This window comes from Myotis nattereri (assembly GCF_964212035.1).
Source record: "Myotis nattereri genome assembly, chromosome: 3".
Lineage (NCBI taxonomy): Eukaryota > Metazoa > Chordata > Mammalia > Chiroptera > Vespertilionidae > Myotis > Myotis nattereri.
Genome location: NC_138077.1, coordinates 58,000,005 through 58,026,783, shown reverse-complemented (window position 1 = coordinate 58,026,783; position 26,779 = coordinate 58,000,005). Strand labels below are relative to the sequence as shown.

The 26,779-nt window shown below is 42.7% G+C and overlaps 1 protein-coding gene across 1 annotated transcript in view; it reads left to right on the top strand.

Annotated features, from left to right (window-relative positions):
• The first annotated feature begins 3,455 nt into the window (after positions 1-3,455).
• The window catches only part of LOC308515027 (protein mono-ADP-ribosyltransferase PARP14-like), a 60,401-nt gene continuing 37,077 nt past the window's right edge, over positions 3,456-26,779 (top strand). The window contains exons 1-5 of the mRNA XM_081085435.1: positions 3,456-3,726; positions 9,317-9,450; positions 10,191-10,224; positions 13,766-14,002; positions 16,992-17,228. Coding sequence (XP_080941561.1) covers positions 3,540-3,726; positions 9,317-9,450; positions 10,191-10,224; positions 13,766-14,002; positions 16,992-17,228 — 829 coding nt within the window. The 5' untranslated portion in view covers positions 3,456-3,539. The remainder of the gene's footprint in view (positions 3,727-9,316; positions 9,451-10,190; positions 10,225-13,765; positions 14,003-16,991; positions 17,229-26,779) is intronic.

The following is a 26,779-nucleotide window of genomic DNA, read 5'->3' as shown; positions in this document are numbered from 1 at the left end:
TCCCTTCCTCTCTAAATCAATAAATATGTTATTTTTTAAAAAAAGATCAGCTGTGGCTATGAACTGAAAGGAGAACTTAGATCAGCCATGTGAACATGGCCACTCCTATGTTGGAGGGCCACTGTCCCCAGGCCTGGAGGGAATACTTGCTTCCCTGGAAGGAAATGAGTTTCAGGAGGTAGACACCCATAGGAGATAGAGAATTGAGATAGGATAAGCACACTGTGGGAAGGGGGAGGGTAGAAGTTCAGGAGTGAATAGGTTCAAAACAACTTAGGAGAGAAGACAAAGTACTCCAGGGGCTGATGACAGTCAACAACTTCCTTCTTGTAGCACTTTCTTTCCTTGGCTTTCAAGACCTGCCCTCCAGATCCTTTGTTAGCTTCTCCCCAATCCACCCAGGGATGATGAGTGGAATTTGAGTGGCTAGGTACACTGCTGATAATGAAATAAATCCTTGAAAGAAAAGCAGAAATGGCTAACTAAAACTTCTACTATACAGGGTGGGGCAAAATTAGTAGCTTTACAGTTGTTTATATGGAAAAATAATACAGTAATTAATAAATAATAATACAAGAATAACCTATGTGTTTCACATATCTATACTAATAATAGCCTAGGTGGCGTCATGCCCTCGCGTGTAACAATGTCTCATGGTGGCCTCCACAAGATGGCCTCCACAAGATGGCTACATGCACAGCAGAGGCGGGGCCTGATGGATGCTCCACACAGTAAGGCCTGGGGGTCCCGCAGCTCTGTGAGGCACTGAGGAGGCGGGTCCTGGCAGAGGAGGCAGGTCATGGCAGGGGAGGGCAGTTGTGAGTGATCAGGATGACTTAGAAGGAAAGGTGGGGGCCATCAGGTCAGCAGGGGAGGGCAGTTGGGGGCAATCAGGGAAGCAGGGGAGCAGTTAGGGGGTGATCAGGCTGGCAGGCAGAAGTGGTTAAGGGCAATCAGGCAGGCAGGCAGGCAGGCAGGTGAGCGATTAGGAGTCAGAGGTCCTGGATTGTGAGGTCCCTGAGTGATCCGGCCTAAACTGGCAGTTGTACATCCTCCAAGAGGTCCCAGGTTGGAGAGGGTACAGGCTGGGTTGAGGGACCCCCCACCCCCATGAACAAATTTCGTGCACCCGGCCTCTAGTAATTATATAACTATGGGTGTTTGCCTCACCCATAAATAAAGGGTTTCAGTTTCATTCTGATATATTCCTTGAAAATGATGATGTGAGGAAAAAGAGAAACTCTTGCCCAGTTCTGGATCCCCAAACTCTGGGAAGAAAAGGATGTTGATTTTACTTGTGGTTTGGGGTGGGACGCCTTGTGGGGAATCAGTCACTGCTGTGAGGCTGAGGCTATGACTTGCCCTTCTGTGCCCTCACTATCTCCTCTTCTGTGCACCAAGCTGCTTTGAACTGGATGATGAGCACCACCTGCAGGCAGAAAACTGGAGAAAATATCTGAATACAGTTCAGCATTATTATAGATCAGAACAAATGCCCCGTGAACTCTCTTTGGATCATCTCTGAAATGTAGTTTCTTTTTGATTAAGGGACAATATGGCAGGTCCAGTCCTGCAGGGGGAAGCAGCCCTAATTTTGGCAGAATCTGAGAGACGTCACTACCTCCTTCGCAGAAGAAACAGAATCCACCAGGGAAGGACTTTCATACCTTCCATCAACAGCCATTCAGAATTCCCCACTTCTCTACTCCATCTCCACCTGTTCCTGGTGGGTGGGAAAAGTGTCCCCTTCCTCAGGTTACTACTGCCTCGAGGATTCCACCCCATCTTCTCCCACAACCTGTATCTTCAACTTCCCTTCACTTCTTTCTACCAATATTTAAACATGCCTAAGACTCTTCCATGTTAAAAAGATTTTAAAAGCCAGAAAACAACATAACAACAACTGCCTGATCTTATAACTCCATAAACTGCTGCCTAACTCCCTTTCCGCTTCAGTCACACTTCTGGAAGAGCTGGCTTTGCTTGTCTCCACTTCCTTCCCTTCCTTCCCTCCATCCAGGGCCATCTCCGACTCCTGCCCCGACTAGGAGACAGTGCTTGCAAGGTCCTCAGCAGTCCAAGAGACACTTCTCCAACCTGATGCACTGGTAGCGTTTGAATGAAAATCGCTCCCTCTCACTGGAAGCACTCTTATTATAGGTCAAGGATGCACACACTCCTAGCCTCTCTTCCACCTTTCTGGACTCCTCTGGGTGTTCCTACCTGGTAGATGTCATTATGATCTACTCCCCCACTTTTCAACTATTTTCATCTCATGGCACACATAAACCAATTACTAAAATTCTGTGGCACACCAATAAAATATTATATTTTTTGCCAATCTGACAAAAAAATAGGTATAGTTTTGATTCATTCACACCAGACGGCTATTGTTGTGCTGGCTGTTGTCATATTTTTATTTGACAATCTAAGGGAAGAGAGGTCAATGTCCCTGACTAAATAGTCAGGTATTGCATGTTTTAAAAATTCTTGTGCACACCGGTTGCTCACGCCATCTGTCATCGTGAGCATCTTCTCTCACTGCCCTAATCCTTCATCCAGTCCTGCAGCTGTGCCTTCAGTATGGATTTGGAATCCTACCTTTTCTCAGAAGGTCCTCCTCTGCCAGCACCCTGGTCTCAGCCACTCCCATCTCCCACCTGGGACAACACAGTAGCTGCTTGTAGGTCTCCCTGCCTCTTCTCTAGCTGCCACACAACAGCCAGTGGTTCTGTACACGTACAACACAATGGCATGCCCTCTTCTCACACCTCCAAGGTTATCCCCCTTCATCCCTAGGCCTCAGGTTACACCTCACCGCCCATAAGCCCTCCCTGAACCTGTCCTAATTTGTTCCATTCTCTGAACACCTCTGTACTCCTGCCAAGAGCACACAATCTGTTGTGTCCTAACTCCTCTGTCCCACAGCTTCCTGAGCTCAGAGAGGGCAGGAACTGTGTCCATCTGTTGAATCCATCCCAAGTGCATGGCACGTTGTAAATGTTATGTAAAAAACCTGTGAATGTACTGTCCTCCCCTCCTACCCCCATTTCTAGACAAACAATATTAGCAGATCCAGGAACAAACTGCAAAGGAAGGAAAAGGAGGTAAAATTCTCACAGCTCATTAATTGTTGAAAGAAGTTCCCAAATGGACCCCAAATGTTCTAAAGATCCACAGTTTGATGAGCTATTTTGCTTCCTTGTCAAATGTCCTGTTGAGGCAAAAATAAAGCTGCAGGAAATCTGTGACACAAAGCTGCTGATTGCCCCTGTGGCTTGTGTGTGTGGTAGATGAGCCCTGGGTTTAGGGACCGTGTTCATCCAAATACCTGGATGGCCTTGCCCTGGGGCCCAGATGAAAGTGAAAATTCTGAGGGGTTCACTCATCAAATCTGAGGTTGCTGTTTACAGCCAAAGGCAGTTACCTAAGAGCAGGGAGGAGTTCCCTCCCCCACCCCCCAAAGGAAAGTGAAAGAGGCAAAGTTAACTGCTTGAGCTGGGGTAGGACTAGCAGTCTTGCCCTGACCAGGGCTGAGGATGGCTGCGCCCGGCTACTTCCCGCTGCTGGTCGAGGGGTCCTGGGGTCCCGATCCCCCGAAGAGCTTGATCACCAAGTTGCAGTTGTACTTCCAGAGCCAGAAGAGATCCGGAGGCGGGGAGTGTGAGGTCCAACAGGAACCCGGCAGCCCGGCCCGCTTCCTAGTGCTCTTCCACCCGCTTGACGGTGAGGGGCGCCGGGGCGGGGGTGAGAGGAGACCATGGGGCTCTCCCTGTGGGGACCCTTGGACTGGGGCGCGCAGCGGGACCGGCTCCAGCAGCAGCCTTATGCGGCGGGCGGGTTGCAGAATGGACCAGAAATGCGCGGGGTCGCTGGCTTCCTCTGCCCCATGCTTCTAGGAACTCAGCGGTGCTGCCTCTGCCCTGAGGTGGCGGGTGGGGGCAGAACCGCACCAGGGAGAACGGAAAGGCACTGAGAGCCTGGGTACTCGCCTCCTTTTACAAGGCTAATTGTGCATTAATGTATTAATACCCAGAGTGCTAATAGCAGAGTTGCATCTCTTGCGCTCTTGGACTTCTGCTTATTAAGGCAGCAGTTCTAGAACTCCCAAGGTTTATGGGAACACGATTTTAAGGGAAGAGAAAGTTTCCCGGGATAAAAGTCCAAATATACGTTAGGGAGATAAATTTGGTTGAAAATAGGCACATTGGTTTCTGTTGGGAGAGACCATGAAAATCAGACCTTTGAAGTGATCCATGCAGTTATTCTGAGTGAGGACAAGTGAGTCCTTAACAATGAAAGTCAGTGTGGGGCTGGAAGAGACATATTTGTGTGCTGTTGTGGATTTGGTAACTGATTCTATGGGAATGGGCAGTACTCCATTTGAGAGGGCGGAAGAGGAAGAGCCCTTCTTCCTTCTGTTAATTTTTAGCGGGGAGGGGGATGGGGCTAAGCCAGTGGTCAGCAAACTCATTAGTCAACAGAGCCAAATATCAACAGTACAACGATTGAAATTTCTTTTGAGAGCCACATTTTTTAAACTTAAACTATATGGGTAGGTACATTGTTATTAACTTAATTAGGGTACCCCTAAGCTGGCCTTTGCTAAAAACGTCCTCAATCTGATCGAGGTATGTTCGCTGAGGTCAACCCCTTCCAACTCTCCCATCCACACTCATCTTTTATCTAATGAAAAAAGTATACAAGACGAGTGTGGATGGGAGAGTTGGAAGGGGTCGACCTCAGCAAACATACCTCAATCAGATTGAACTCTTTAAAAGGTGGCTTCTAGGTTTTCATTTATGCAACTAGCACTAACCACTGCAAATGAGACTGCTGACTGCCTGGCTCACTCACCTCCTGCATGAATTTCACGCCTCCCCTGAGCTATGTATCCCGCGCTCTGCCAGCGCTGAGTCTCCTATCACCCTATTGACTAACACCCCCCACTTCTTCTAACTCCACTTCTTCAAAATAGACTCGCCAAAGGCCAAAAACCAACTTCTGCGAAAGGGCCACAAAGTTTCAATCTCACTGAACGTGCGCGCCTGCACGTGGTATTTTGTGGTAGAGCCACACTCAAGGGGCCAAAGAGCTGCATGTGGCTTGGGAGCCATGGTTTGCTGACCACTGGGCTAAGCAATGGGAGGAGTCATGAGATTTCCCCATGGGTCATGGAGCTTCCCAGTGCTTCTGGGGTCACCTGGGGAGGGGCAGAGACCTGCTTAAAATCACATTGCCTGGGTGAAATAGAGTTATTGCAGGGAGATGACAGCTTGCTCTTGATCACCACTGTCTTTGTTGGCTGTTCGCTGGCACCTGTCCCTCGGTTTCAGGCTGGTCCTCAGACTGGGTTGAAGGAGGTTGAGAGTTTTGAGCTTTTGAGGGGGAAGTTCCCCCCTCACTGGCAATTGAGCAGCTGAGTTCTCTCCTCCCGCTTGCTTTTGCTGTTGAAGAAAAGGAGGCCCTGGCTGGTGGGTTCAGTGGTTAGAGCATTGGCCAGTGCACTGAAGGGTTGCAGGTTCAATCCTGGATGGATGTGTCTCTCTCACATCGAAGTTTCGTTCTCTCTCTCTCTCTCTCTCTTCCTCTCTCCCTCCTTTCCACTCTCTAAAAATCAATGGAATAAATATCCACTGGTGAGGATTAACAACAATAACAACAACAACAACAAAACCACACAAAAAAAGAAAGGGGGAGGACGAATATCAAACATCTGCTTGCTTAAGACAGTCACCAGGTCATTTAGGGGGAAGCACGTGATCAGACACTCCCAGAGCACACACTTTTTCCATTGGAATCTCACAGGAGAGGATGTGGACAACTCCTAATCTCACTTTCCTTCCCTGGATTTGAGAAGCGTTTGGGCCAGAGAAGAGGCAAGGAGGCTTACAAGGCCATGAGAGCAATTGGGAAGCTTTAAGCAAGAATCCAGAAAGGAAAGATGAAACCCAGAGAGGAAGGGGTACACAGAGGAGTGTGAAAGAAGTGAGGCAGGCAGGGGGCAGGAGACAGGAGACCTGCTGGGCCTAGAGCTTTATGGAAACAGGTACACAGTTTTCCAAGGATTAATTTCACCAAGGAATGCACAGAAGGGCAGCTGTATGATATAAGTCATTTTCTCAAGGGATGTTACCACTTTGATTCCAACTGTTAGCATCACCAAGATTCTGGTTCTTAGCAACTCCTCTTTCTTCTTTAGCATCTCATTAACCCTCAGCAGGTTAAACAGACACAGCCCAGCTCTGTCCTAGAGACTCAGGAACCCTGAGTGAGGGTAGGTGAGGGCGTCAGCACTTTGAACAAGCACCCTCGGTTTCTCTGAGGCACTAAAGTTTGAGAATGCTGGTTGTTGATGTCCCTGGATGAACAAAATGCGAGCCCATTATAGGAAATACACACAGCATAGAAATACAACCAGTGCAAAATATGATTCTGTGATGATAACATCATTCTGTTCTAGCCCTCAAATTAGAACCTATTTCAGTCTCCTGCTAGGCTTCTTCCTTCACCTGTTCTAGCCCACGACCTCCTACCTCCACCCCCAGGCTGCTCAATGGCTCCTTTGTGTTACCCCCAGCACAGACATCTCATAATCCCTGCAACTGATGACCTTTTATGGTCAAAGTTCTTGAGGAGTGGAAAGTCCCAGTCAGTTTCGGTTTCCTATCAGAAGACAGCTTTCTCAGCAGCAAGTTGCCAGGCAATTTGCTAACAATGAATGACCTGCCCTGGCAGTCCTAGGGCAGGAAATCTTGTTTTTTCAGGAAGACCCATCCCCTCCACACCAGGAAGGGGACTCAGCAGGTGCAGGCTCGTGGTATAACATGCCTTTAGTCATATAATTCACATAATCAGGCTGAGCCACCAGCATTTCTCTGTGGAAATGACTGTAGAGCAACCTGAACTATTGAGAAGCTGCATCTTACTTTTATATAGTTTATTGAATTTCTGAAAAGTTGAGTGTAAATTGACTTGGGAGATTTTTGGACATTTATCATCCTCTCTGGTCATAATTTGGCTCCTGATTATTGTCAGTCTCTTTGGGGTAAGGAAACCCATTAATAACAGTAAGTGTGGATGGTTTGAGATTAGTGCAGAAAGGACGTAGGTCAGGGTGGCTGGACATCAGAGATTCAGCCTTATTCCTCCCAGATTCAGCTTTTCCTTGTTGGGGAGCACTTACTGATCTTGCTACCCTCTGCCCTCTTGAAGTAGTGATGCCCATGCATATTGCACACAGAACAGAATGGCACATTTATTTATTTTTAATTTATTTTTAATAGATTTCAGAGAGGAAGGGAGATAAAGATAGAAATATTAATGATGAAGGAGAATCATTGTTTGGCTGCCTCTTGCATGCCTCCTATGTGGGATAGAGACCAAAACCCGGTCATGTGCCCTGACAGGGAATCAAACTGTGACCTCTTGGTTCATAGGTTGAAGCTCAACCACTGAGCACACCAGCTGAGCCAGGCTGACATTTTAATTTTATAATTTAATTTAATTGGTTTAGTTTATTCTCACCCAAGGACATTTTTTCCATTGATTGGAAGGTATAGGGGGGAAAGGGAGAGAGAGAGAAAAAGAAACACTGATGTGAGAGAGACACATCAATTGGTTTCCTTCTGCACTCGCCCTGATTGGGGCCAGGGGATGGAACCTGAAACCCAGGTATGTGCCCTTGACCAAGAATCAAACTCCTGGCCCTTCCATGGGAGGGTTGACACTCTTACCATGGAGCAACACAGGCCAGGGCCAGGCTGGCACATTTAAATGCATGGCCCTAGCCAGTCACGGGTTTCATCGATTCCCGTCAAGGGCACATGCCCAGGTTTCGAGCTCCATCCCCATTAGGAAGCATGCAGTAGGTAGCCGATCAATGATTCTCTCTTATCATTGATGTTTCTATCTTTCTCTGTCCCTCTCCCTTCCTCTCTGATATCAATAAAAAAATAAAAAAAAACAAATGTCTGGACAGGACTCTACCAAAGTCTAGGGAATAATAAAAGGAAGGTATCACAGAGGTCCATGGACAGCCTGACTTACAAAACTTAGCTTCCTCTCTGGCACCGGGTTCTTATGCAGCCCTTACTCAATCTTAGGGCAGCCCCTTAGGAGTCTCTGTGAAGACATCTTTCCTCCCATCAGGAGTGAAATTTGAGTCTTAAATTATTTTTGGGGGTCTGTTTCATTCTATTGGCATCCTATCCTTCCATGGATGGTTGAGGTGGGAAAGCTACTTAAGCCTCTCTTTTTGAAAGATTCCTACCTGTATCTTTGGCCTCATTAGGCCAACCATATCAGAATGCAACATGGTAACCCAACATTCATGGCAGGGATACAACAATGAACAGCAGGGAACTCTCAAAGTTTCCCCTTCACCCCAACGTTTTTGTACCATCTGACTATGTCGACTACATCTTCTCATCTACACTCACTCCCTATTCTCCATAGTCTGTGATACACTAGCTTTGCCTTTCTTTCTCTGCCTGCCTCTTATAATTATAACTTACATTTGCATACCTCTTGTGTGTGTTACAAAATTCATTCACAGAACACTGGTTTGAATGAGAAAACAGATTTAAGAGATGTGAAGATAGTTTCTCAATGTCACTCATCTAGAGTTGGAATTTTAATCCAGGTTTTTTGAATGCTTATGTTCACTGTTCAGTTTTTTTCACTATAGCCCAGCTGCCTGATGTGCGATTTTGTTTTTAAATCTCTCCATCCATTTTTTCCTTTTCCTTTTCCTATCAGATGTGAGACTTTTATCTTCACAAGTTAACAGCATTGATTGACAAACTTTTAAACTAGGCTCCTGGCTATTCTGCTCCTGGTTACCAGAGTCACCTTCCTAAAACATGGCTTTTATCATGCCATGTCCCATCACCCAATGTTCATGGGCTCACCGTGATGGATGCTTTAATTATTTCATTTACTGTACAATAAATATTGCTCCCTTTTTGAGTGCCCACTGAGCATCAGGTACTATACTACATTCTTTATGTTTCTTCAGTTGAATCCACATAACACCCATATAATACAATCATTATTAATTGCTTATTATACAAGAAGACTGAGGCTCCGGAAATACTTAAGGTTAAAAAAAAAGTTTAAAGATAGAATTCAAATCCATGACTGCTTGATAAACTTTTCCTTTTTTTTCCTTTTTTTCCCCCATGTAAGGTCTCTCTTGGGGAAATGACTGAGTAATTGATTGATGATGACAAAGGCTTTGGAAATACGGAATAATGTTGTGAATAAAGATTACTTGATGGTTCTTCTTCTCCTCCCTTCTTTTTTGATATTTCAGTGCGGCAGAACGTTCTGGAGAGAGAGAACCATGAGTTGGCATTGCCAGGAAAAGGAACATTTAAGTTAACGGTCAAGTTGCCTCCAGACCCAAATGAAGTCCATGATGCCTCTAAGGAGAAAATTCCAGCAAAGGTTAGTAAAGGAGCAAGTAGACAGGAAGTAGGGTGTTCTCCCAAGGTGTGTGGGATGGGAAGCACAATGAGGAACACCTAGTGGAACTAAAAATTTAAATCAAACTGCAGTGAGAAATGCAACTTACAGATGTGGTGGGACAGGTATGGAATAATGAAGGAGGAGGCACGTTTTGTTTGCTTTTAGACACTTTCAGAAAAGTCAAGATTTGGGGGTTATAATAAGGATGGTTTATGATATAACATTTTGTGTTGCTCTTAACCTGAAACTTGCTGTATTAGTTTTACTTTTACATTGTTTTGAGGAGATGGCGATCCATACTACATGTATTAAGTATTTCCTAAAATGGTATAGTAATAGTATATTTACCTTGTTGGTTTGTTGGACTGTTGTGAGGGTTGGATGAGACAACCTGTGTAAAGCAAATGGTACAGTGTTCATGGGAAAGACTCAATAAATGTTAAATGGGGAAAAGATGCAGATCTTACCCCATGCCTCAGACACTTGGTAATCACTGGGGTTTCTGTTATTTGAGACTAGTTTTTGCCAGTGATTTTTGCTCTGAGTAACTGGAGGTGCCACTACATAAGGGGGATCATTCACAAGCATTATTACTGTATTTTTTCACGATGTGACTGCTGACCTTATATCTCCAGGCTGGTCTCAGGCACATTTTCTTAATGTAAAGAAATTTGCATTATTGGCAATTTATTAATGCTACTTTATTGTTTGAATTTCAGGAATCCAAGGCCAAAGAACATGACAAAGAACCAGGTAAGGTTTCAATTGAGATGACTGGCCTTCATGAGGCAGTTTTGTTTTGATTAAAGATGGCACTTGTAGACATACATCATCCTTATCCTCTTTACTTCACAAGGCAGGTTTTTCTCAACTTGGCAGTGCCTTGGGCTCATTCTCATTATACTCCCAGCAACCTGTTCAGAGGGTGAACACTGGGGCAGCCATTTGAGCTCTAAAGGCTGAGGTCAGAAGGATGGAAACAGCTCTCTCTGTGGGGACTGGGAGACACCTTGCAATTGAGTGGAGGGCTAAGAGGGCCTGAAGGAAGGTGATGAACTGACCTTTAGAGCCCTCTTGTGCCGAAGCTGCCATGGAGAAGCAAGTGCATGATGTATCAGTGGGTGCTGTTTGTGGCCAAGTCAGTTTCTGAGCACTGGGTGTGGGAAGTGCTGTCCTCAGGAGTCACTACAGGAAGGTGTGGGTCCTCTGTGGATGAAAGCTTGAGTGCTGGGTGCAGAATGCGGTGCAACCCTCCAGAGCAGCAGCTCCTCTCCTCCATCTGCTGTAAGAGTTCCGGACACCTAGTGGCTGTTTTGAAGTCTGTTGCTTAACTAGTGTCTGGGTGTTAGCCTGTGGCCCTGACATTTACTAAAGAAGCCAGTACCTCTACCCCACTTTTCTGGGCTAAGCATGGTGTTATAAAGGAGATGAAAGAGTGAAATGTGTTGAAAGGCTGAGCAAGAGAGATAAAGTGATACATATCCAGATCTTAGGGGAGAGAAAATTCCAAAAAAAAAGTGTAAGTATTTTCTTCTAAAGTAGAAATTGTCTTGAGAACATGTTTAGATTTTTGCAATTTTCTCTTTTTGAAAATGGTACTGGGATGAGAGCTTGGGGTCATTGTCAGGGTTCTTGGTCCATTGTCAGAACTCTAGTAATTCATTAGAATGGTGATCAAAATGAGGATAAAGGGTGGTTGCCTAGTAGTCCCATATCTAAGGAATGAGGAGAGCAGAGGACACAGCACCATGAAGGCACTAGGCATGCCTGAAACCCACAGCTTCAGGTTAAAGATTGACAGGCAGTGATAGAGTAGGGAAAGGCACACACCAACATCAGGGGCATGAGCACTAAGCCAGTGTCCTGTTTCAGGTCACGCTGAGCTGGGTTGGGGCTCAATGGTGGAAACCAGCAAGTGGAAGAACTAGAAGAGAGACGAGTAAGAGCAGAGAAATACTGGCCACATGTGGTCAGCAAATTCCGTTTATTCCAAGTCTATATTTGAGGCTTAGACTGGCTTCTAAATCCCAGAGCACTGTCTGACCTTCCTGTAAGAAAATATGTTAGCGACAATGTGTCTGAAGCCATGTGTGTCATCTGCCTCCAAACATCGTCTTGAGAACATGTTTAGATTTTTGCAATTTTCTCTTTTTGAAAATGGTACTGGGATGAGAGCTTGGGTTCATTGTCAGGGCTCTTGGTCCATTGTCAGAACTTCTGTCTTTTTTATTTGTCTTCAAGTGCATAACCAGTTTGCCCACCACCTACTAGAAATTTGTCTTTTCTTTAAGCTTTCACATATGTTGGTCTCATTCATTCCTCCCTCCCTCATACTCATTATCACTTTACAAAGCCAGCATGGCAGAATACCCTGCTTGGTCTCTCTGTACCAGATGTCTTTCTCCTTAAATCTAACCAGTCTTTTGTATTGCGGGATATCTGTTCATCTTTTTCACAGAAACCTTCCCTGGCTCACCTTACCACCAACTGTAAGATAAAGTCCAGACCCCATTCTTAATGAAGCTGACTTTTCTGGCCTCATTTCTTTCATCTCTGTACATGAGAGTTCCTTGAGCTTTTTTGGTCAGATCACCATTTCCTAAATAGTTTGGCACAACACGATATTCTGCTTGTACTCTGTTGCTCACAGTACACTCTACCCAACTTTTCTCTATCTAAATTCCATAGACCTTTTGAAATCTACTCAGATTTCTCCTCTTCTCTAAACCCTTTCCAAGCCAGCCAATCCCTTTATCTCTTTTTCTTGGCATCCTGACTTAATTGCTGGTGCTCTTTATATGGCAATGCCTCTCTTGTGATGAAGCTTCTAATAGTGGGGTGATAAAACTGTATTGCTAGCAAGGCTCTTATCATTCACTCAGTCCAATACTCTCATTTTTAAATTAAGAGATGTGCCCAAGCTCACATGGCTAAAGAGTGGCAGAGTCAGGGGTTGAACTCATAGGGCCTCACCTCCAGCCCAGTACTCATTCTGGTTTGTCATTCATGACTCATTGAATGCTAGTTTATGTTGCTGTTGAATCCTCAAGCTATTTTTTATGTGGCATAAATGTGTGTGTGTGTGTGTGTGTGTGTGTGTATTTGTTGGGGTGATCTAAATGCTGTAACAAACAAGTCCCCAGATTACAGTGCAGTGTAGTTGGCAGCTAGGGTGGTGGGGCAGTGTAGTTGGCAGCTAGGGTGGTGGGTGGAGTGTAGACTGCTTTATGCAGTCATTTGGGAATCCAGGCCCCCTTGATACAGGCCTGCAAGGTCACAGCAAGAGAGAATGGAGATCCATCTGAAGGAGACACGTATAGGTCATGCTTGGAAGTGGAATTCACCCCTTCTTCCCATATTCCATTAGCCACACGAACTCTACTATAGGAACTTAACTGTAGGAAGTCTGGGCGATATTTCCCAGAAAGAAAACAAAATGGATTTGATAAGCACATGACATTTTACTCTGTCATAATAAACATTTACAAATGTTAGTTTCTTTTCTTATTTTTCTTGAATAACTCCGTTAGAAAATAAGTTCCTTATCCAATGTTTTTTTGTATGTACCTCTCCACATATCCAGTACCTTTAACATACCAAGAGCTCCAACTGTATATTTGTGCAAAGAATGTGTAAAGATACTATTATACCCATCATGCTTCTCTGCACTGGATTAAGCATAGAGTAAGACTGACCTTATGCATATGTGTAACTCACTTATGGTCAACAATCGGGAGGAACAAGCTGGCTGGAGTGATTGCTATTCACTGAATTTAATGTACATGTATAGCCTCTAGGCCATTTAACTGTCTCTGTGTATCCCCTAGTCATTCAGTGCAAGCATCTTTTTTTTCTATTCAGTGATGGGAAGTACTGCTTTTCATAGCATAAAGTGTTAGATCATGCTCATGTTTGCCATCATCAGATATTCTTGCTTTCCTCCAGTGGTCCAAGCACTAAATCTCCAATTCAACAGATATTCATTGAGCCTCAAGTATATACCATGTGCTAGCAATACCAGGATGCATAAACATGTTCCTTACCTTTGAGAAACTGAGTTCAATAAGTATACTATGGTGCTGTGATAGAAGTATATGTTAGCAGAAAAAGGGGTAATAAAATTGAACATCAATATCACAATTCATTTAAGCTAAAAGCTCTCTAAGATTTGTTTTTATTTGAGTTAGCTAAGAGGTTGGGAAGGAAAGAGGGCAGTGTCTTATGATAATTTACTTTGCTGAAAACATGGTAGATAAATATAACATCTTGACCTTCTTTGTATCCCTAAAATCAGATGCATCAGAAGATACACAAATTTCTCTCAACAAAAGATCAGAAAAAAAGGAAGATATCCCAAAGCAATGTGAAAATATTCCCTCTTTGGTTGCATTTGAAAATCTCAAAGCAAATGTGACTGACATGACGCTAACCTTGTTGGTGGAGAACATAAGTGGCCTGTCCAGTGCTGATTTTGAAGTGGAAGTAATACAAGATTTTGATGTTGGCGTAGTTACCTTTCGAAAATACATAGGTAAGATGAACTGACCCTTCATGTTCAGTCTTCTTTGCACAGCACTTTTGGGATTTGGGACACCCAGCTAATGGAATGTCTCTGAAAGTTGGACTCTTGTTAGTAGCTGGTAAGAGAGGATGCCAAGTTAATATAGATCCTTTTTTTTTTTTTTGAAAGAGAAGCAATTTTGTTGTGAATCCAAATTATGGCATGTTTAATGAATTAAATTTATTGTATGAGTTTTGTTTGTGTGTGTGTGTGTGTGTGTGTGTGTGTGTGTGTGTGTGTGTGAGAGAGAGAGAGAGAGAGAGAAAGAGAGAGAGAGAGAGAACCTAAATGAAAATCTAATGAAGTCCATGGATCTTAAAGTGATTCTGAGCACAGGAGTGAGTGTTTTCACGTGCTATCTCATTGAGAGAAGTAAATATGGATCTGTGTTACCAAATTGGATTTGAAGGTAATAATTATAATACTAGCAAACACTCAAATGCTATTAGTATAAGTCAGGTACTATGCTAAGCTCTTTACATGTATTACTTAATTTGTTCTGTTCACTAACCTTTTGAGATTATTATTATTTCTCATTTTATACCTGAGGAGACAGAGGTGCAGACATGCTAATAAATGAAGAACTGGATTTGAACCCTGGCAGCAGACCTCTATACAGCCTGTTCTGTTATCCCCTTTGCCATATATCTTCTCAGTATTTTCAGGGTCATCCACATTTGCATGGAGAGTAAGTGCATGTCATGCAGAAAATGAGTGTTATTTGAGGTCTGTGGGAGGAGTCTGTGAGTTGGAAGAGCCATCTCCAGAAAAATGGGAACATTTTCCAATTCCAAGTCATCACTATTCCATAGCTGAGGCAGTGGAAGAGCACAGGTCATGCCTTGCCCAGGTGGCTCCATTGGTTATAATGTTATCCCATGCACCAAAAATGTTCAGGGTTTGATGCTGATGTTTTTCTGTCACACTGATGTTTCCCTCACTCTCTCCCTTCCTTTCTCTCTTAAATCAACAAAAACATATCTTGGGTGAGGATTAAAAATAAAAAAAGAGTGAGGTCATGATGTCAAAATTCTAGCTTCAACATTTAACTTATTATGTGAGGTTGGCCAAGTTACTATCCTCTGTGTGCTTTGTTTTCTTCACCTATAAAATGGGGATAAGAATACCTGCCTTATTCAGTTTTTGTGAGAATTAAAGAAATAATATTTGAAAAACTCTTAACATCGTTCCTGGTAAGGACATGGTAAGGACTCAATAAGGGAGCTACTCTACTTTCAAGTTTATGATTATTTCTCATAAAGGAATAACTAGATGGACCTGCTTTTGTTTAGTGAGCAAAAACTTTGAATTCCTATTATGTGTACATGTCTAGGTGCTGTAGTAGTAATATGAGATGTTGATGTTGCCGAAATGAATAATTCTTGGTCCCTGTTTCTGAGGAACTCCTACGAGCCAGGGTGGGAACCAATACACAAATGAACAGTGAAGACCAAGAGGAGAAGTTGCCTCCAGTGGCTGTGAACAGCAGGCTGTGGGGAATGGGAGGAAAGGGGACCCAAACAGGGCAGTGTGGCTTTGCCCTGCCTCCATCCTTCTATGAAGCTTAGACTCCTGCAGTACCAGGCTATCAGGTCCCCAGTATACTATGTTCCATGTCACTGCTGTTCCCTCTGCCTGAAATGCTTCCTCCCATATCTATCTGGTAAACTCTTCTTCATCTTTCAAAACTCAGATTGGTGACTACTTACTCTGGGAATCCTTGTCTGAGTGCCAATATTAGTCTTCCGGCCTCATTTGATACCACAATAGACCACTTGTTTGCTTTCAAGACTTCCTCCCTCCTGGAAGGTGAATGTTCAAGAACTTGTTGTATTCAACTCCCTCCCCAGCTCCTAGCATAGTGCCAGACACAATGTGGGCCCAGCATCAATATTTATTTATTTGAAAGAGATAATTGGGTTGAGTCCTGAAGGACCAAGATAAAATATTGGAGGAGGGTATTTCAAGCACAGGAAACCATATAAACAAAGACAAAGGAGAATGGTTTTCAAAATAATGACTAGTTTCTGTGGCAGTATGAAAATAAAATGAATGGCATGGAATAACCAGAGGTGATATTTAGAAATTCGTTTGGAGTCAAATAGCAAAGGACATATTTCACCTAGCTCAGGAGTGTGAACTCATGCCTGCAGGTAATGGGGAGCCACTGAAAGACTTGAGAAAGGGGTGAAGTGAAGAGATTTGAATAGTAAAGAGTACTCAGGTGGTTATATCAAGGAGGGCTGGAGCGGGCTGTTAGTGAAGGTAGGGACACAACTCTGTGGTAAGACATTCATAAGTGCATCATTGTTCAGAGACTGGGAATTTTTGGCAAATAAATTGCCTGCTCCACCCCCTGCCCAGGCCTGACACCTCTGGCCCAGGCTTCAGGCCTTGACAGGGGACACCCAGACCCCTCCGATTGCCGGCTCCGCCCCCCGCCCAGGCCTGATGCCTCAGCCAGAGGTGTCAGGCCTGGACAGGGGACCCCCATCTCCCCCCAGTCAATGGTTCCACCCTGTCCAGGCCTGTTGCCTCGGCCAGAGGCGTGGACCCCCATCACCCTCCAATTGCTGGATTGGCCCTTTGCCCAGTACTGAGGCCTTCACCAGATGTGTCAGGCCTGGGCAGGGGACCCCCATCTTCCCCTGATCACTGGCTTCTGGGAGGCTTCTGGGGCTTCTGGGGCCAGCTTGTGGCCCGGGATCAGAACCCATCATGGGTGGCAGGCAGGTGGCTTCTGGGGTTGCACATGGGGGCCTGGATAGTGGCTCTTGTGCTGGTGGCAGCGCTGTCCTGCCCTGCCTGCAGTATGCAAATTAGCGGCAATCTTTGTTGGTGGTTAATTTGCATATAATGCTGATTAGCCCATGGGAGGCGTAGCAAAGGTACAGTCAATTATCGTGTTTGTCTATTATTAGATAGGATAATTTTCTGATTGATTAATTTTGGTTTGCAGATGCCATGAAATTTGTTGAAGATTGTGCCATGCACCATTCAGTGACACGACTTCAGCTTTCTCCAAGACTTCTGGAAGCGACAAAAACAATCAGGGTTGAAAACCTGCCGCCTGATGTTGACACCTATAATTTGAAATGTTTATTTGAAAATCCACAAAATGGAGGGGGAGGAATTGTCAGTATTGAATGTTTTCCTGAAGAGAGTTCAGCTCTGATAGAATTTTTTGACAGAAAAGGTAATGTCTATTAGCCTGATTTTGTACACCTTACCTGGCATAATTTAAATATGTTAACAGATCTTATTATTATAGTTATCAGTTAAATTATGATATATTTTATTTTTATTCATATATTTCCTTGGTAATCCAGTTTGGAATTCTGTTCATCTGCGATATGATACTTAATGTGTCCAGTGATTCAAACATTAAAGAAGTAATGTCACTTTGTTGAAAGATATCAAGTTTTTCTTATAAGTCTCTACCTATGAGAACTGAAAAATATGTAATTCTTAGAATCCTGGAAATACTGTGTTAAAAAAGAGATTATCTGCTTTTTAACTGTACATTTGGCAGAAATTCTCAAGTTAATTTCAACAATTTTAGATAAAGAAATACTCAGAAACGCATATGCTCTTAGAAACTATCACTATGTCCCCTTTCACCTGTCAGGATCATCATTCAGAAGTTAATAGGGGCGATTTCACATGATCAGTGGGTGCAGTGACCCTGTGAAAACCATGTCCAGCTGAACCTCAGGGAGCCACTCCTGAGGGTTTTGTAGACATAAATTGCTAGTTCTCTGAGACACTTGCAAAGCCGGCTTAGAGATTCCATTCATGTTCAGAGGTCAAGACTGAGGAATTAGTGAACCTGACTTCCTAAGGAAAGGAGAAACATTGTGTTTGGGGTTAAACGGGGGAGCGTGAGATAGGATCAAGTGATATGCCACCCACTTAAGATAAATTGCTTCATGGGGTGCTTGGAAGAACCTTCTTCAGCTTTTATGAGTTGGAGAAGGTGGGGTGAAGGTATGTTTTAGCTTAAAATAGAATGAAAGACCTAGTGTTCCTTGGGCAAAGGTAGAGCTACATAAACCTGGCTACTCTAGAATTTGGCTCCCAGCCAATGGTGGGAGTTGACAACTTTGTGGCTTTTGAATAAATTGAGGGCATGGGGCAGTTGGGTGTGTCTTCAGAATGCCTAGTTACTTGGGTACCACTAATAGGAAGTATTTAATTGAGGCTTATCTTATTTTTTAAATTTTTTATTGTTTTAAGTGTTACATATAGTATTACATATGTCTCTTTTTTCCCCGAATTGACCTCCACCTACCTACCCCACCCTCCAGCACATGCTCTCACCCTGCTAGTGCCTGTGTCTATTGGTTATGCTTATATGCATGCATACAGGTCCGTTGGTTGATCTCTTTCCCCCATTCCTCCACCTTCCCACAAAAGTTTGACCATCTGTTTGATGCTTCTCTGTCTCTGCATCTATTTGTTTTAAATTAAATCTTTATTGTTCAGATTATTACAGTTATTCCTCTTTTTCCCCTCATAGCTCCCCTCCACCCATTCCCCCCCTTCTGCTCTCACCCCCCCCCCACTGTCCTCATCCATAGGTGCACGATTTTTGTTCAGCCTCTTCCCACACCCCTTTCCCCCCAAGAATAGTCAGTCCACTCCCTTTCTATGGCCCTGATTCTATTATAATCACCAATTTATTCTGTTCATCAGATTATTTATTCACTTGATTTTTAGATTTACTTGTTGATAGATGTGTATTTGTTGTTCATAGTTTGTATCTTTACTTTTTCTTCTTCTTCCTCTTCTTAAAGGATATCTTTCAGCATTTCATATAATACTGGTTTGGTGGTGATTAACTCCTTTAGCTTTTTCTTATCTGGGAAGCTCTTTATCTGACCTTCAATTCTGAATGATAGCTTTGCTGGATAAAGTAATCTTGGTTGTAGGTTCTTGGTATTCATCACTTTGAATATTTCTTGCCACTCCCTTCTGGCCTGCAAAGTTTCTGTTGAGAAATCAGCTGACAGTCGTATGGGTACTCCCTTAGAGGTAACTGACAGTCTTTCTCTTGCTGCTTTTAAGATTCTCTCTTTGTCTTTTGCTCTTGGAATTTTAATTATGATGTGTCTTGGTGTGGTCCTCTTTGGATTCCTTTTGTTTGGGGTTCTCTGCACATCCTAGACTTGTAAGTCTATTTCTTTCACCAGGTAGGGGAAGTTTTCTGTCATTATTTCTTCAAATAGGTTTTCAATATCTTGCTCTCTCTCTTCTTCTGGCACCCCTATAATTTGGATGTTGGTACTCTTGAAGCTGTCCCAGAGGCTCCTTACACTATCTTCGTATTTTCGGATTCTGTTTTCATTTTGCTTTTCTGGTTTGGTGTTTTTTGCTTCTTCATATTTCAAATCTTTGACTTGATTCTTGCGATCCTCTAGTCTGCTGATGGGATTCTGTATAATATTCTTTATTTCAGTCAGTGTATGCTTAATTTCTAGTTGGTCCTTTATCATAACCTCGACGGTCTCATTAGATTTCTTGAGGGTCTCATTAAGTTTATCGGTGGTTTCTAGAAAATTCTTGAAAAACCTTAAAAGTGTGGTTTTCAACTCTATATCCAGTAGTTTGCTTTCCTCCATTTCTGTCATTTATAACCTGTTTCTTTGTCTCCGCATTTTGGCTGCTTCCCTGTGTTGATAGAGTGGCTTTGTGTGCTAGGTGTCCTATAGGGCCCAGTGGTTCAGCCTCCCCAATTACCTGAGGTAGACACTCTTGGTGCACCCCCTTGTGGGCTTTGTGCACAGTCTTGTTGTAGTTAAGCCTTGATTGTTGTAGGTAACACTGGGAGGAATTGACCTCCAGGCCAGTTGGCTATGAGAATCAGCTGTGTCTGCAGTGGGAGAACTTCTGTGCTAGAGAAACCCCTCCGGGGTAAGACTTGCTTCAATGGGGCTTTGATACTCACTGAGTCTGCCCCCTGAGTGTGTCCTTTATGGATCCGAAGAGCTGCAATCTGGATGGTCCCACTCTGACCACCGGGCACACTGGCTCCTGGATCTCTAAGGAGGTGCTAATCTAGCCTTTGCCTGAGGCTACCCGGCAGGAGCCAGCTGTGACACAATGCAAGTTGCCCTGGGGCCTTGGGCCAGGTGCAGTTTGTTAGGTAATTATCAGATTGCAAAGGGCTATGTCTTTCATATGCAAAAGCCTCTGTGCATGCTTGGGTGGGGCGGGGTGCCAGGGAAGCAACAGGGCGGAGCGAGCAGTTATGGCTACTCTCAGTCCTGCCCTCAGAGGCCTTGCTTCTCAGTGTCCCAGCAATCGCTGCAAGCACCTCCGAGAGAAAGCCGACCGATGCCACAGTACAGTTTCTCCCATATGAGTCTGGGTCTCCAGAGACTCACCTGGAACTGGAGCTCAGAGCTTGAGACTCCCTCCCAATTGAAAAAGACAACTGTGTCCTCAGCCGCCAGCCCTCTCCGCATGCACCTCTGTACCTCTGTATTTTACTTCTGCCCTGCACCTCCTCTGAGTCTCGGTATGCTTTTCTCTTTCTTTCTAGTTGTAGAATTTCCACCCAGCCAGCCTTCCTGTGGTTCTGGATGATGTCTGTTCCGTCTTTTAGTTGTATTTCTTATGTGGTTGTGCGTGGCAGCAATCTCCAGTGTTTACCTATGCCGCCATCTTGGTTTTTCTCTCTGCATCTATTTTTGTTCATCAGTTTATGTTGTTCATTATATGCCACAAAGGAGTGAGATCATGTGATATTTATCTTTCTCTGACTGGCTTATTTTCCTTGGCATAATGGTCTCCTGTCCCATCCATGCTGTTGCAAAGGATAGGAATTCCTTTTTTTAACAGCAGTATAGTATTCCATTGTGTAGATTTACTACAGTTTTCTTTTTTTAAATTTTTTTTATTGCTTAAAATATTACAGAGTAGTACATTTGTCTCCTTTTTTTCCCCGCCCTTGACCTTCCCCCAGCCTCCCCTACCCTCCAGTGTCTTGTGTCCATTGGTTATGCTTATATGTATGCATACAAGTCCTTTGGTTGATCTCTTACCCCGCCCACCCAAGCCTCCCCAGCCTTCCTGCTGTAGTTTGACAGTCTGTTTAATGCCTCTGTATCTATTTTTGTTCCTCAATTTATAATGGTCTTTATTAACCATAAGTGAGTGAGATCATGTGGTATTTTTCTTTCACGAACTGGCTTATTTCACTTAGCATAATGCTCTCCACTTCCATCCATGCTGTTGAAAATGGTAAGAATTCCTTCTTTTTTATAGCAGGATAGTATTCCATTGTGTACATGTACCACAGTTTTCTAATCCATTCATCTACTGATGGGCACTTAGGCTGTTTCCAGATCTTAGCTATGGTGAATTGTGCTGCTATGAACATAGGGGTGCATATATGCTTTTGGATTGGTGTTTCTGTTTTCTTGGGATATATTCCTAGAAGTGGGATTACTGGGTCAAATGGCAGTTCCATTTTTAATTTTTTGAGGAAACACCATACTGTTTTCCACAGTGGCTGCACCAGTCTGCATTCCCACCAGCGGTTCACCTTTTGCTTGGCATCCTCGCCAGCACTTGTTGTTTGTTGATGTGTTGATGATAGCCACTCTGACAGGTGTGAGATGGTACCTCATTGTTGTTTTGATTGGCATCACAGATGATTAGTGACTTTGAGCATGTTTTCATATGTCTCTCTGCTTTCTCTATGTCCTCTTTTGAAAGGTGTCTATTTAGGTCCTTTGCCCATTTTTTGATTGGATTGTTTATCTTCCTTTTGTTAAGTTGTATGAGTTCCCTATAAATTTTAAACCCTTATCAGAAATAACATTAGCAAATATGTTCTCCCATGCATTGGGCTTTCTTGTTGTTTTGTTGATGGTTTCTTTTGATGTGCAGAAGCTTTTTATTTTGATGTGGTCCCATTTGTTTATTTTCTCTTCATTTCCATTTCCCTAGGAGCTGTATTTGTAAAGATATTGCTATGACATATCTGCTATTGTTAAAGATATTATTATGACATGTCTGCTGTTTTGCTGCCTATGTCTTCTTCTAAGATTTTCATATTACGTTTAAGTCCTTTATACATTTTGAGTTTATTTTTGTGTAAGTTGGTGATCTAGTTTCATTTTTTTGCATGTATCTGTCCAATTTTTTCAACACCATTTATTGAAGAGACTGTCTTGACTCCATTGTATGCTCTTGCCTCTTTTGTCAAATATTAATTGAGCATATAATGGCTTGTGTCGATTTCTGGGTTCTCTGTTTTTTATCCATTGGTCTATATGTCTGTTCTTGTGCCAGTACCAGGCAGTCTTGAGAACAGCGGCTTTGTAAGATAGCTTGATATCTGGTATTTTGATCCCTCCAACATTGTTTTTCTTTCTCAAGATTACTGTAGCTATTTGGGGTGTTTTTTTTTTTTAATTCCAGATGAATTTTTGGAGAGTGTGTTCTAGGTCTTTGAAGTATAAGGCTGGTATTTTAATGGGGATTGCATTGAATCTATAGATTGCTTTGGGTATTATGGACATTTTAATGATGTTGATTCTATCAGTTCATGAACATGATATATTCTTCCATTTGTTTATGTCTTTTCTCTATCTCTTTTTTCCACATCCTGTAAATTCCTGAGTATAGTGCCTTTACCTTCTTGGTTAAATTTTTTCCCAGGTGTCTTAATTTTTGTTGCAAAGGTAAATGAGATTTTTCTTTTAGTTTCTCTTTCTGTGAATTCATTATTGGCGTATAAAAAAAGCCATAGATTTCTGAGCATTAATGTTGTATCCTGCTACATTGCTGAATTCACTTATTAAGCCTAGTAGTTTTTTGATAGAGTTTGTAGGGTTTTCAATGTACAATATCATGTCATCTCCGAATAATGACAATTTTACGTCTCCTTTTCCAATTTGGATGCCTTTTATATATTTTTCTTGTCTGATCACTATGTCTAGCACTTCCAGTACTATGTCAAACAGGAGTGGTGAGATGGGCATCCCTGTCTTGTTCCTTTTCTTAGGGGAAATGGTTTTAGTTTTTGCCCATTGAGTATGATGTTGGCTGTAGGTTTGCCATATAAGGCTTTTATTATGTTGAGGTATGATCCCTCTATTCGCACTTTGCTGAGGGTTTTTTTTTTTTTATCAAGAAAGGGTGTTGGATTTTGTCAAATGCTTTTTCCGCATCCATTGATATGACTATGTCATTTTTGTCTCTCAATTTATTCATGTGATGTATCACGTTTATTGATTTGTGGATATTGTACCAGTCTTGCATTCCTGGAATAAATCTCACTTGGTCATGGTGTATGATCCTGCTGGATCCGATTTACTAGAATTTTGTTGAGGATTTTAACATCTATGCTCATCAGGGATAATGGCCTGTAATTGTCTTTCTTTGTAGTGTCTTTACTGGTTTTTGGATTAGGGTAATGCTGGCTTGGTAGAAAGAACTTGGAAGTGGCCTTCCCCTTGAATTTTTTAGAATAGTTCGAGGAGGATAGGTTTTAGTTCTTTGAATGTTTGATAAAACTCCTCCGTGAAGCCATTTGTTCCAGGGCTTTTGTCTGCTGGAGTTTTTTTGTTTTTTTTTTTAATTACTGTTTCAATTTCATCTATAGTTATTGGCCTATTGAGGTTTTTTGATTCTTTCTGATTGAGTTTTGGAAGGTTGTATTTTTCTAGGAATATGTCCATTTTGTCGAGGTTGTCCAGTTTGTTGGAGTAGAGTTGTTTGTAGTATTTTTTTTACAAACCTTTATATGTCTGTTGAGTTGTTACTTCACCTCTGTCATTTCTGATTTTGTTTATTTGTGTCTTCTGTCTCTGTTTCTTGGGGAGCCTGGCTAGAGGTTCATCAATCTTGGTTATCCTTTCAAAGAACCTGTTCTTGGTTTCATTGGTCTTTTGTATTGTTGTTTTTTTCTTGGTCTCTTTGTTGTTTATTTCTGTTCTGATCTTTATAATTTCCTTCCTTCTGCTTACTCTGGGCCTTTCTTGTTGCTCTATTTCTAATTCTTAAAGTGACAGGGTTAGATAATTTATTACCATTTTTTTCTTGTTTTTTTGAGGTAGGCTTGTAGAGCTATGAACATCCCTCTCAGGACTGCTTTCACTGTGTCCCATAGATTTGGGATTGTTGTGTTTTCATTGTCATTTGTTTCTAGGATGCTTTTTATTTCTTCTGTGATCTCTTTATGACCCAATCATTGTTTAATAGGATGCTATTTAGTGTCCAAGTGTTTGCTTTTTTCATTGTTTTTATTGTAATTGATTTCTAATTTTCTGTCTTTGTGATCTGAGAAGATGCTTGTTATGATTTCTATTTTCTTGACTTTGAAGAGAGTTTTTCTGTGTCATAATATGTGGTCTGTCTTTGAAAATGTCCCATGTGCACTTGAGAAGAATATATATTCTGTAGCATTGGGGTGAAATGTTCTGAAGATGTCAATTAAGTCCATCTGATCTAGTGAGTCATTTAAGATTTCCGTTTCTTTGCTGATTTTTTCTTTAGAGGATTTATCCAGTGGTGTCAATGGGGTACTAAAGTCCCCTACTATGATTGTATTGCTGTCGATTTCTCCCTTGATATTTTCCAGAAGTTTTTTTTTTATGTATCTGAGTTTTCCTGTATTGGATGCATATATGTTTATCAGAGTTATGCCCTATTGTTGAATTGCTCCCTTTAGTATTATGAAACGGCTCTTCTTATCTCTTGTTATGGCCTTCATTTTGAGGTCTATTTTTTCAGATTGTATTGCTACCCCAGCTTTTTTCTGATTTCTATTTTCCTGAAAATTTTTTTCCATCCCTTCACTATCAGTCTGTTGAGTCCTTGGTTCTGAGGTGGGTCTCTTATAGACAGAAAATGTGTGGGTCATGTTTTCTTATCCATTCAGCTACCCTATATCTTTTGATTTGAGATTTTAATCCAGTGACATTTGAGGTTGTTATTGATAGGTAATTGTTAGTCGCCATTTTTATTCTTTATGCATGTGGTCCTTCTTCCCTTTCTATTTCTTCTTTTTATAGTAGTCCCTTTAGCTATACTTGCATTACTGGCTTGGTGGTAATAAAGTCCCTTAGTCCTTTTTTGGCTGTGAAGTTCCTGATTTCACCTTAAATTTTTATTGATAGCCTTGCTGGGTATAGTATTCTTGGATTCAGTCCCTTGCTTTGCATCACTTTGTATATTTCATTCCTATCCCTTATGGTCTGATGTCTTTCTGTTGAGAAATAAGTTGCTATTTTAATGGGAGATTTCTTGCTGGTAACTTTCTCTCTCTCTCTGGCAGCCTTTAGAATTCTTACTTTGTTGTTGATGTTTGCCAGTTTAACTATGATGTGTCTTGGTGTTGGTCTTTTTGGGTTCAACTTGTTTGGGAGTCTAGGTGCTTCTTGGACTTGTGTGGCTTTTTTCTTCCCAACATCAGGGAAGTTTTCTGTCATTATTTCTTCAAACAGGTTTTCTATTCCTTGCTCCACTTCCTCTTAATCTGGCAACCCTATTATGTGTATGTTGTTCGTTTCATGTTGTCTAAAAGCTGTCTTAGACTCTCCTCCTGCTTTTTAGGTTTCCTTTCCAGTTGCTGCTGTGTTTGTGTGTTATTTTCTACCTCGTCTTCTAACTTACTGATGCAGTACTTCACTTCTTCTAGTCTGCTGTTGAAGCCTTCAATTGTTTTCTTTATTGCAGCTATGTCATTCTTCATTTCCTCTTGATTCCTTTTCATGTTGATGACATTCTCATCCAGCTCCTTATAATTCTCATTGAGTTGTGTGTATTTGTCAGCCAGGCGTTTAAGCATCCTTAAAACCATTACTCTGCTTTTTTTCTCTGACATGTTACTTGTCTCCACTTCATATAATTCCTCCTCTGGTGATTTCTCTTTTTCTTTCCTTTGCAGATTGTTTTTTATTGTCTCCCCATTTTTTGCTGTAACGATTTAATTGTTTCTATGTCTTAGGTCCAACTACTTTGCTATCCAGGTTCTTTTGAGGGTGGTGCTATGTAGTTGATGATTTTGGGGACCAAGTGGTGCAAAATCTCAAATTCCCTGGGCTTGGTGATCTAGTGTAGCTCCCTGCTTGAGCTATTTGGGTTCTCCTGATGTACTTGGGTCTTGAATGTTAGTTTCTGGTTCATGGATGAAGTCTTGCCATGGATTGTCTGGCAATGTGACTCACCTCCAGCTTTATTGTGCAAGCTGTTGTGGATGTGATTGTGGTTCCAGCTCTTGTGAAAAGGGTTGCCTGAGATCTCACTGGAATGTGTTCACTGTGAATTCCTGGAGTGCACAGCCTGGAAGGAGGGGGTTACAGGGCCTGAGGCTCAAGTACTATGACTTTGGCCATTGTTGTGTGACTCTTGCTTGGGTAGTCTCACTCTGCAACTCACTATGAGGATCTCAGAGTCCATGACGGTGGGGGGCAGCTGTCCCATACTCTGCAGTAGAGGCAGTGGGACTCTGGCCAAGGTGATTTCTCTCTGTGAGTGACGAGGGGGTCAGGAGCCAGCAGCTGCGGATGTGGGAGTTTCATAGTCTGTGGCTGGAACAGTGTGGGGAGTCCTCAGTAACTCACCCAGGTGTCCAAAAGCAAACACCAGAAGGGGGAAGTCATGGATCCTGCTGAGGGAACTTTGCACCCTTGGTTGGAGAGGCATGTGCCCAGTGGCAGCTCATAGAGGGGCCCCGCATGCTCGATCAGCATGACCACGGTTTTCAGAGGTCATTAGCCAGGGAGGGGAAGT